The 12,844-nt window shown below is 33.0% G+C and overlaps 1 protein-coding gene across 2 annotated transcripts in view; it reads right to left on the minus strand.

Annotated features, from left to right (window-relative positions):
- LOC124369793 overlaps positions 1–12,135 on the minus strand; it is a 34,542-nt gene extending 22,407 nt beyond the window's left edge. Inside the window, exon 1 of one of the 2 annotated variants that reach the window (XR_006923093.1) lies at positions 1,786–1,936. Coding sequence is in view for 1 of the 2 variants with exons in the window: in XM_046827896.1 (XP_046683852.1) it covers positions 11,797–12,081 (285 nt within the window). In the remaining variant the exon portion in view is untranslated. Of the gene's footprint in view, positions 1–1,785; positions 1,937–11,796 lie in introns of those variants that run through there. The other variant, XM_046827896.1, reaches the window with a different exon arrangement.
- Between the last annotated feature and the right edge of the window lie 709 nt (positions 12,136–12,844).

Consider the following 12,844-nt stretch of genomic DNA (forward strand, 5'->3'; position numbering starts at 1 on the left):
CAGATTGTAACCGGACAATGACATATTGTTTTACCGTTAGCGAAGTTTTTAATGTTATCAAGATACTGAGAACTAGGCTATTGCATATGAATTGTCGTAAATCCAAGAGCGTGTAAAACAGATTTTGGCCAAATCATTTTCATTGAACTTTGGCCATGATCATTTTGATATTTTAAAAATAAAGAAATAATGTTTAGATCCACTTAAAACTACTAAACTATCAAATTTTACGCATATTTAAGGAGGAATTAATTTAAGCTGAACATACAACATTTTAAAACCACTCCATTCTTAAACAATCGATTCTCCATATAATGGTAGAAAACACATTATTTTCAAAAATTGTGAAGATTTGCCTTTATTTATAATTTTACAACTGTCTCAACTCACGTATTATTAAACACTTCAATGTTAACCTGTCTGATCAGTACCACTAGATATGTTATTTAAAGTTGAATAAGGTATTTTACTAAAATCCAACTACCTACGTGCTAGAGCCAGTGAACTGATGGATAAGAACACAATCCGAGTACTCTGTCGTCTAACAGAAAAACATATCGACAGAGCTCCAGTACTAAAATAATCAGAGTCAAAAACAGTGTTTTTAGTTCCCGAATTGTCACCGTTAGTTACAATATACTTATTTACTGGTTTATAAAGTAACTGGAAAAACAGACAGATTTAGTACTTCGCGTTAGTAGATCAAAGTAATCAGTATAATTAACTTACAAATGTGACAAAAAAACTAATTAGTTTTTACAACAGTTTCAAGTTGTGGGATTCTCAACGAAAAATGTTAATATTGGCTAATGTTACGATCAAAATAACCTCCGTAGTAATGTATCATTTAATTTATTTCAATGCAGAAGTTATAATTTGCCTAACAAAACAACAAATTAAATCATGGATGTGAACTTAAAATTGTTGTTCTCCTTGTTTAATTTACGAAAAATCCGATAAAGGAAACAGTTTGTAAATAATATTCTTTTGCTTTTTTTAGATTGCAAATACTTCCAGAGGAAATGAAAATTAAATTTCACAGAGTGTTATTGTACTCAATATTGAATCTCGCGCCGCAACAGGTCGTAAATAAAGTCGAGAGTAAACTAACGTAATACGACACCATTAGTGGCAATAAACACCAGGAACTCTGTTTTATTTCCTAAAATCGTCGTGTTGCACATTGCTCTGCCATCGCTTCTACGGCAGTTTAATTTACTGTAATAGGCGTACCCGGTCCATGAGATACTACTTCTGTCTCGAATGTATAAACAGTAAGTTAATACTTGCGAAGAGCAATAACATCATTTTGCAAGACATATGTTTATTCTGTGTAATTCGAATTTAACATCTAAGCCTACAATGCTTACTCCTATATAAACACATTAGTTTTGATCAAGAAAAATATACTGTTACTAGTAAAAAATTTAATAATATTTATAGAAAATAAATTATGTAACTGATTCTGTATTAAAATCTTTCGAAATTTAGGTTTTTTAAAAAGGACTAGAAGTAAACGTTTTAATATTACATTTTGTAAGTTACTATACTTCTGTTTGAGAGTGCTATTAAAATTAGTAATAAAGTTAAATAATAACAAAAATTATAAGAACTCCAAAAACATTCTTGGTTTCAACATTTTTTAATTTCCACGTTTATTAAAAACCATGGTTTGGTGACTTTAACGAACTGTTCACTCATGTATTATTTTAAAATTTGAAACTGTTTAAGTGAAAATGAAAGAATGACTCTAGTGTGTGACGACTAAGAGAGATAGATACTCACTGTAGACGTCTAGAAGACGATGAATGGAGGAAGAGGTAGAGTGACCAGTAACGCCACCGCGGCTGTCAGAACCAACAGGAACTGCTGCGTTAGACTGAACATTGTAGGACTACTGATTGGCCTCCAGTACTGGCCGGGTTTAAATACTCGCTAAACAATTATGGTAGAGATAACCTCCTTATCAGCGGGATTAACGATGCGACCCGGGTCACGTGACACATTAGGACCATATTTAGAAATGGCTGCCATTACAGTAATTGTAATGACGTAACCGATTGTTACAGCCGATGACGATTTTGGGGGATGGTGCTGGAAATTGTTAACTCTTAGGTAAACTATGAAAAATAGTCGCGTTTGGTGTAAAAATATTTTGTGGTTCGAGAAAGGGAGGTTTGAATTATTTTTAGTTTCATCACATGTCAATTACATAGAATAGAACTAAACGGAATTTTAACTAATAAATTTAGAAGTAATTCCCCCTACGAAGCGCTAGAATGTGAATTTAAATTTAAGAGACAGGGAACAGATAGAAAAATTAGGCTCTAATTGGTAAAAACTGCAAAATCAACCTAAGTCAAAATATTTTAAGGTCTTTCCAGGAATTTTTAGTATCGAACGCACCCACATAAAAATTTAATTTAAAACTGCGCATTTTTATAAAAGTTTACGCCATTGAAAAAACGTTTTAAAATATACAGTTTTCACATAAAAAGTTTGGTTGCGATATATAGAGATTTTAAATATAGTATTTTACTGAAGACATACTTTATGCGGTAAAAGTTTCCTTAATGGAGAAAAGCATAAACGGTAATAAGCTACTTAAAAAAAGATCGTTGTAAAAAAGATATGTGTCGATTCACTAGGAATTGTTTGGGTTTGAAAATATTCATCATATCTTAACAAATCTAGCAATATAGTCTTCAGTGTGAATTATGTGACAACCATTACAACTCTTTTTTACAAAACAAAAAACTATAAGTTCATCCAGAAGACATCTCACTCTTCTTGAACCACGCCCAAAACTTCCGTACTACATACGCCGTACAACTGATATTTTAAAACTTAAACTTTGATATACTTATATGCAACTTATTTACATATCACTAGGGTATAGGGCTACATAATGCATTTTCATTTGTTCGGAGACTAAAATATATGTATACTCATAAGCCAATGCGTGCTTATGAGTTATCGTGTGTATATACATTTTATCAAACACTGCCATGTAGCTATTGAGAGACTATCCAGACGTCATTATTTTTTTGTCTGAGGAAAATTTTTGAAATTATATTTTACTCGACTTCTTCGAACTAAATGATACATTTCATGAAGTTCCCATGTTGATATCGGCATCTACAGTGACTTGTAAGTTATTTATGGGAATTAGAAGTACGTTTTACCCCCTCACAAATGACTGAAAGAAAAATTGGTCTTCATACTTTTTAGTTACTCCTAAAATAAAATCTATTTTCCAAATTTTAAATTAGTTGAAAATCTTTAATAATCAATGACTGAATCAATTTTTGTTGTAAAATGGATGGTGTCTATTGACTGGTTTTCATAATTACATTGAGTCTAGTGACCCCCCATAGACCCCACTCAATGTCTGAAGGTTACGCCCCGAACATCGATCGAATTTAGTAGTAAGTTTAACCGCAACCCATACATATTTGTGTTTACAAATATTTACAAAAGTAATACTCAGTATCGATGTAAATATTTATAAAAACAAGGCCTAAAATAGATTAGTTTGTGGATTGTATAACACACTTCAGTTCGAACTCTGAGCCATTTAAATAGTAATCAATTGTGCGCTTATCTCATTACAACGCAATTTGATTGTGTTATTCGATTGATACAAATATTGTTATTTTCTAGGATTTCTGCTTTACATTTTCAAATAATCTTCATGTTGAAAACCCGTAACATCGATGTTGAATGTTGTGAATGTGTTTCTAAATTGGTTTGGACGATAAATATACCAATAAAGTATTTTCATCTAGACACCACAAAAGATAATGATTTAGAAACTTGCCAAAACGATATCTCTGTGTATTAACTAACATTTGAAAATAATTCTTTTAGCGATCATGATTAAATGAGATGTAAATTTAACATCTTTTACAATTTTCAGCATTGCTTTGCAATATTTCTACAACTAACGAAATGGAAGACAGATAGTAAAGAAAGTATATTTTTTATTTTGTGTAATTTCTTTTAATTGTTTGCTGAATTGTAGTGCCTGACATTACACGTCAATTTTCCTGGTTTACTTTCGATAAGATTTACCGGCAACGGTTCTTTATGCACATGCTGTTGGTTGTACCCTAGATGTCTCTAGAATCTTGAGCGCTGACTTTATCACATCTTGGAACAATATTAAAAGGGACCCCATTTATTACTTACTAAGTTAATATTAAATGGATGTATTAAACGGATGTTGATGATCGGGCGTTTTTGAGGTTCCGGAACTTGGGAAGCCCCGACGGTCCTTGACTTACACTTGTTCTCTTGACTTTATCGAGGAGTTAGAGTGCATTCACAGTTGAATTTTATTTTGTTCCTGATCTGTTCAACAATAATAAAACTAAACCCATTTTAGTAGTAATTACTTAGTTTTTAGTATTTTCTGCTTTAAATCGCAAGACGTGGAGGGAAGATATTACCGAGCAACTATAAGGTAATATGGAAAGCTCATATAAAATTATGTTATAGTGTTGATCTAGTTGGGAATTCAGTCAGTAATATGGCATATGAATGATTTCTGTACGAAAATGGCACTCATTTCAGTAAAAATAAAGTAATTTTAGTCTAAAAAAAGTAGTAACAAATCTAAAGCTTTTTGTTGTGTTCTACCTACAAAATTCGTAATATTTTAAGACTACTGAATGTAAAACATTTATCTTGTTGCTGGTATTTGTCGATTTTTGTGGTTAAATTCAGTATTTTCGGAATTATTTCTACGAAAGCACTCGTGACTAGCCGAAGACACATGATAAGCCTCAGCAATTAAGTATTTACGTATATATCATGACGTCGTTATGAAATTATGTAATGAAATCTTCATTAAGGTACCTGTAGGAATGAGCAAATGCTAATTTATTATGTTTAAACTCTTTTCAACTTTATGATAATTTTTTTAAAAGGTTTCTCGTTGACTCTCGCAGGTAGGTTGCAAAAAGTATTAAACCAGTTTCTTATTAAAGAGGTAAGGTGCGAAGGTATGTACGATGTTTCATTCAAAACCGTCGAGAGGTTTCAGAGATGTCATGATGACTAAATAAATAGCCTAATGTTACAAGAGAAATACAGATTTTAATTCAATGGGCGCAACAACGATTGACTTACATAACCGAAAGCCTCTAAAACGTGTGACTTACGTGTGTGGGGTTTTGTTATTTCTACGCTTTTATGTAAAGTTCGGATAATGACGGTTGAAAACACTTCACCATCTGTGTAATTTAAAATAACTTTCAGGACCTGTGTTAAATTATTTTAATAGTTTTTTGATGTCGAAAAAAAAACGATAGACATTTTATATTTTGTTGACTTGTATATGAATGCAAAAGGTTCACAATAAAAATATGATAGTGGGTGGGGGGGGAGGGATTTCACATGTGGGAGATCCCATTTTAACTTGCTATTTTGCAATGTAAAATCAACACGTAATGTACACGTGAAAAAATATAATCGCCAATATACCATTCATATACTGTGCGAATTGTAAATAGCGATGATGATTTAAATTTTTCATGTTATAACGGTTCATTTCTAGAGGAGTTAATACCTAAATACGACCGAGACAGTTGGTGGGTATTAAGGGGTTACATAAAAGGCGTCTGTGAAAGAGATAAGGATCCAATTTATCCGACCGGTCAAACAAATGAAGGCTTAATCCCGATTCTGATTCTCGCTGACAAGTATGTCAGCACTCGGCAGCAGTGCTCGTCAGCAGACAGGAATCAGCGCGAGGAACAACACAACTCCTGAACGGGAAGGGTGGCGGGCGAGGGTAGGGGGCCAGTGCGCACCCTCTCTGCGCATGTCCGCGCGGGTCGATGAGACAAACATGGCGGCTGCTTTCGCCCATTCATCACGACTAAACAATAGCCAGCGGTTTTAAGTGGTTTCCTATTTGAATTTTGCTTCTTGGACGGTACCGGGTTTTGGTTATGCCGGATCCCTCTCTTTTAAACAGGCATCAACTCGGAAAGATTTCATATCTGGGAACAAAGCCTCTATCTCATTGCATAAACTCAGCTGAATGAAATCAACGTTGTAAATTATTACCTATTGAGAATATTGAATTAACAACCTATAAATAACATATTATCTTTTATACTTGATTTATACAGTTAAATATGTTTACTTATTAAAATGGTTACAATAGCTACATAAATCAAGAGTAATAATAAAAATAATTTAACAGATTCGAGTTTAATTACTTTCAAACAGCAGTAGTTTATCTATACAAGAAACACATCTGAAACGCAAAAAATAAGATAATGCTATGACGTTTCAATAACTGCAACACAAGAATGATGTAACTAATCTTATATGCTCGTAAGTAATTTAAACAGAAAAGTATATTTAGAACGCATAATAACACTTAACGTAGCAGTTTCAAACTAATAGTTCATGAAAAATTATGGTACTATTATTAATCTGTTTTTTAACAGTACATAGCAAACAATATGTAGGCCTATTATAACACTTGTTCCTACCTTTATTCCTTAACGAAGTTGCTTTATTTGACACCATCACAGACACTGCATAATACTACAGAGCAATAAATAGAATATGTTCCAGTATCCCTACATATCTAATATGATTTGTATGCACAGTTATAACGCCATATAACATTTAAATATCATTATGTGAACAGCAGCAAACTTATAAAAATGTAATATCTAATGTCATATTGTTTTGGTAACGTCTACGATTATGTAAAACATATCTGAATTAGACTTGCATGTATAACACAAATCCAACGGCAGGATTGCATTCAGATATTGATTAATCATAGTTTAGGCTGTATATAAACACCACTAGGAGGTCTAGGTCAGGACAGCAGAGAAGTAAAAAAATATCGAGCCTGAAAATGTGATAAAACGTTATATTTAGCCCATACATTGTAGGCCTTACTTTGGGAGTAGAATTAAAGTAAATCACACATTACCAAAATTATTGCCCCCATTGTAACAGCTAGAATGTGTACATTAATGGCAAAATAAAGTAAAATCCTTTATTTATACAGTTTTATACAGTTTCTACATTGAAACCCAGGAATGAAAGCAAAGTTTATAGTAATAAAACATAATTGTTCTGATTGGTTCTCATGCAGTACTGTTTTGTATATAGTGTTTCATATAATTTCTTAATATAATAATGAGTGTTTCTACAAACGGTTCAGTCAATGATAAGTGTTAGATAAGATTTATTATCAATTCTAATCAAATAAAAAATAACTGAGAAAGAACCACGGTGATCTTAATTTTGCACCTGAAACAGTGCCTTTATTAGACATGTTATAAATTACAATCAGAGAATATTCGTTGATGTTGTTCACTTAACTATTCTTATATATGTTTTTTATTAAGTATAGGCCCTATAGAGCCCAGTCGAAATCTACCTCGTTGTTATCTGCCAAAAACTACAGAGTGACAACCGGTTAATTTTTGAGTGGAGAGAAAAGATACTGCCGAAGACACAATCTGGATACACAGTATTTATAGCTCTTGTGTATTTATTAAGAGATCTTTCCGGTACTAACAAATCTTAGAAAGATTTGTAACGATGGGATACTCTTAAATTTGTATTACATGAATCAGAAAATGTTGATCGTGTGATAAGAAATATTGTCTTTTTAGTGGGAAATAATCGTGTGTGGTGAATATGATGTGTCTAAAAGACAGAGTTCACGTGGGAAATGGACAACTCTTACGTTTTATCAGAGAAGAAAGTATGCAAGGAAGAAATTGGCTATGGGTAGTGTGGTAAAATGTTTACACTTCTGACTTCCTCAAATATGTTTAAAGCTATTAGATCTACCAGTATGTACACGATTGTCAGCTAAGCTTGGAGCGTTATCAACATGTTATAGTTATTTTGAAATAAAATTTAAATTCCATAAATAATATTCTTCATATAGCATACTAAATTCAGACTCAAGCAAAGAGGGGAGTGAGTGTGGTATTGGATGTGCATTACTACTAACATCAAGCTGGAGTCCACGCACACAATTTCCCGGCATGTTTAGCAATCTGTGTAAGCGACCTCTCCTGGGCATGTCATGGTTCAGAAGTTTGCGGCACTATCCGCAAAGCGGGAATTCGTGTAACCTGCTGTACTATTGGTTGCTTTATTGAGGTTATCTTGATTTTGAGAAGAGTACCTCAACGGAAGAGACTCAAAGTGTTCACAATTTGGTAATCCATTTTTTCTTCCTTCAGCGTGTTGACACGGTGATTTTCATCGCACTACATTGATGTGAATATATTACGGAAGTAGAGGACAACACTAAATACATAACAAACACGGCCTTGACTCTTGGGAGACCGCAGCTCCGAAGCTCGATGTGATGAGTCTTAATGATTGGGATAAAACCTCAAAAAAAACAGTACACATCGTGATTGTATGTTTTACTTCTACATTGTGGCTGGAGGTGGCTATAAGGGATTTATAATACGAGGTGTTCTTCCTGAGTCTGTAGAAGCTACTATATCTAATATTAATTAATAAATCGATTGAAAAACCAAATAAAATATGTATTCAAGTCCTTAGAAAGTAGGATTCGATCGTCATTTAATATATTTTGGATTATTCACGAAATAATAACTTTTTAACCATGTAATGTTTTGTTTTTATCAGTTAAAGTAGGATTTTTTGCAAATTATTTATATTTAACTCGAAATTCTTCCAATGAAAGACATTTCCGTCATAAAGTAGATAAAGAAAACCCATAACGTTATACTCAGTAGATCTGCATATGTCACGTCCAAATTAACAGCAACACAATGCTGTTTTAAAAAACAAATTACAAATTTACTAACCAGTACAAGCAAATTAAATATGCATCCAGGCAAATCCGAGTATAATGATTTGGATTTCAAATTTACTTCCAAATTATGTGAAATTATATCAAATCTGAATTCCTGCATGGGTAGCGTATTGAATATTTATTTTGTGCCACAACAAGGAAGTGCAGTACTTCCTCTTTGAATCCCTTTTTTGTGCAAAGTAAGCGACAAGAAACGTTTCTCAGATAATACAGTACTGCGAAAACAGGGGGAAATGACTTCACTCAATTCAAAGCAAAATCCAAACAATCCATACCGCACAAAACGCGATTGTTCCGCGATCGGCCGTCGTAGCGCTAGAAGCGTTGTTGCTATGGTAACGATAAAGTTTTCAGTTGTCGGTGCGCGGTGCAGTGCCAAAGACGACCGAATCAATGTCTTAGGCCGTTCTACGACCTTGGCGTCTAGGGGCCGCGGGCCGGTCTGGCTTGGCTTTGGGCCCCTGGGTCGTCGACCGCCGCGCTGCGACCGGGTCCGTGGGCGATGCCCCCCAATGCGAATTATTCGCGGCTGCAGAAACCATAATATGGAAAAAATAAAATTCACATTCCAAAACTTAAGGCTGTTACTGTCTTTTTAAACGTATAACAAACCTCAATAATTTATATTAAATAAATACACTCAACAGTCAGCAGTAGTGGATTACATTAAAATTAATCAAACAGTAATTTGCTAGTAATGTATGTAATGTGTTAATTCAACTTTGAGATAATCTTTAGTGTGAATTATGTCTTCAGTGCCAGCCAAGAACACTAAATTATACTTTAAAATTTGGTGCACTAGAGTAGACATTGAATGTTGTACACAAACATTATAAATTATAATTTCCCCCATAAGAAAATAAAAAAAATATAAGTGCACATCAAAAAAACTAAAATGAAATCGTTTATGTTTAATATTAGACAATTAACGATTGGCTCTTAACTCTGCCTTGTTTGCTGTATTCTATTTATTAATAATAAGATTAGTAACAACATTCATTTCACTTATGGTTATAGTGAAAGGATATATTATGTTAGAAACTGTGCCAATAATTAATGTGTGTTACATTAACATCCATGTTAACAACTTTTAAGAATACCAATTCTTGTGTTTGTTTGAATTTGATAAAACTGTTTCCTTTGAAGATATACCGAAAACTCAAAGAATTCACCTTTACAGTTGATCTTGCCAATTGTGCCAAATAACACTCGCCGACTCCACTACCACAGTACTCAGTTGTGCAAAAGGATGTTTACAGCTGATGTTTAGTAGAGATCGACGAATGAGCTTTATGTTCGTATTCGCTCTAATCATTAAACGTGTATCACACGTGAGACCGAAATTTTGGAATGAAAATTTCGAAAATAGATTCGAAATAATTAACATCCGAAGTTAATTTTAGATTACGATTCAACATCAAAAGCTACATAAATCATATGAACGAAGTTGTTTACTAAGGTATCTAGGGTTGTGAACGGTTTAAGTCGTGTTTGGAAGGGCTTATTGAAAGTTATAATTTTATACATTAATACCAAGTGATAGATCAATACTACTGAGGTATCAATGTGAATAATAATGGGATTTTTAGATTTACTACGGCATCCAGTGATAATAAACTACATGTGTTAATCAATTTTCAAATGTTTTTATGTTTATGTTTTAACATGATTGAATAAAAATGAGTTGCTATGGTTGACAATTGTAATAAATCCGCTTCTGCCAGTAATGTTAACATCAAGATATTATATGCATTTTATTTTTATCATTAACTACGTATGAGCGTTTTAAAAGAATCAAATTTCAAACAGCCTTTACAGTCTCCCATAACTTATGTTCTTTTTTAAAACATTGAAAATTTTATCACATGTAATTCATATTTTGTTTACATATTAAGCTTGGACAAAAGTAAGTGTTGGGTGAGCCATAAAAATGCACAAAATTCAACAGAACTAGGGTTTTGATACTGAAGACATTTTTAATACTGCCACAGAATATTGCTGATTTGGGACCCACAAGAATTAGGATCTTCAATTTGAATGTTTCAGGTCCCTTGCCAAATATCACCCTGACTGTGCTGACTGAATGGCTACATACTCACTATACTGTATATTACCAAGTTAGTAGGTTTACTATCGTAGAATAACCGAGTTAAAGAATATTTAAAACCTTTGTTATAAAAAACAACTTATGAAACTCACATACATCGATCTAGTTGGAATATGTATTTTCGTTCAACAAAACAATGGATACACAACTATAACGTTGATACTTTAGATAACTACATGAATATAAATAAATTAAACACAAAATCGAAATGATTTTAGCCTCTAAGATACTTGGTTGTAAACCAGCAATTACAGTAGGCACTCTGTAGCTTAATACAGCAAGAACATATTTAAAATTTCTTACAAATTAGTCGTATAGACTAACAAGTAATAAGTAATAGAAGTAGTAAGAATGAAATGAAGTAAGTAAAAATGTAGTAAATCACAGAATACAATTAATCGGTTGTATTACAGCTGTCATCAAATACGAAAACAAATTTTAAATCGTAAAATGCATGGTTTAAATAAAAAAATATTATTTATTTGGTTAGATATACAATAACATAAACAGTTATTAACGCAGTCAGTGCAAATGAGTAAATCATGTGCGAAACCTGTTATTATATAATATAAACAATTAGGATATGTTATATTTATTTATTGTAGTATTTATAAAATATATTACTGAACTGTAGGAACCATTAAAGCTCAAGTTTAAGGTCAAAGACAAAACGGTTGTTTCGTGGAAAGATTTTGAGGTTATGTTTGTGTCCAGAGAACGCAACGACCAGCCCGCCCATTTCAGATAGTCGGGTGGCCATTGCGACCAAGCACTATCAAGATAACGATAACAACAAGGAAATGTGGAGATAAGAGACACTAAAGATAAGAGTAATGCGACTCACAGATAGCCCGATGTTAATGGAAGCGACGAGCCGAGCACGGCAGCAATGGTAGCGATGAGAGAGCGACTGAGTGGCGTAGCGCGTAGTGTTCCGACCCGTCCCGTGAAGGGAACCCCCGGCCAGAGCATTACCATAAATTATGACCAGGACCGTATTGCCCGGGCCGCCCGTTCGCTTGGCTTTCACCCACCCTGTACACCCGTCTGTACTGACCTGCTCGAACAAAAACTGGGCCAAAAGCAGTGTACGAAATAAACAAATAGCAACTTTATTATATTCATGCATATTACTCGTTGAAGTTAAGATTTCAATTTTAACTATGTGTCGTAAGTGAGAAATTAACACAATAATCAAATGCAACATTATAGTCCCCACCTATAGTTATTTTCATGGTTGAAACATTACAAAATATTTACATAATCATTCATTTAAAATTCAATAGTACACAACATATATAATAGACTACATAACATAGCATATCCAAGTACAACGGAATAGCAGTAGAGTAACATTTCAACAAAATAACCTATTGAGCATTTGAGGGTTTGTAGAGGGGATCTGAAATTCATAAATCACCCTCCAACCGAAGAAGACTTCTGATTAATTCATGACTTTGTTTGAAGGAGACTACATTTGGCCTATTATTGTTAAATCTATATATTTTCTTATTGCACTATATATTTCTGTCGTGGTTTTGGATTTAATCCAAAAAAATAAAAAGACCATTTGGAAAATATATCGTAATTTACATAATAAAAACAATTAATACCAAACACCACTTAACAAGTTTTACTGTGAAGGAGACTGATGACTAATTTACAACTATCCTTTTGACTCATGAAATGAAATAATACATACATAAAATCCAAAGCCAGTTAAATTTTGAATTAAAATTTTATTTACAAAAAACAACAGCTGACTTATATAAGCAATGCCAGCCATGTCACCTGAAATTAAAATAATACTATTTATAAATGAATAAAATACATGGAACTGAAATTTCAATTAATTCTGTTAGAAGTGTTCTACGTCGAAAAAACACGATTTG

This window comes from Homalodisca vitripennis, chromosome X (genome assembly GCF_021130785.1).
Source record: "Homalodisca vitripennis isolate AUS2020 chromosome X, UT_GWSS_2.1, whole genome shotgun sequence".
NCBI lineage: Eukaryota > Metazoa > Arthropoda > Insecta > Hemiptera > Cicadellidae > Homalodisca > Homalodisca vitripennis.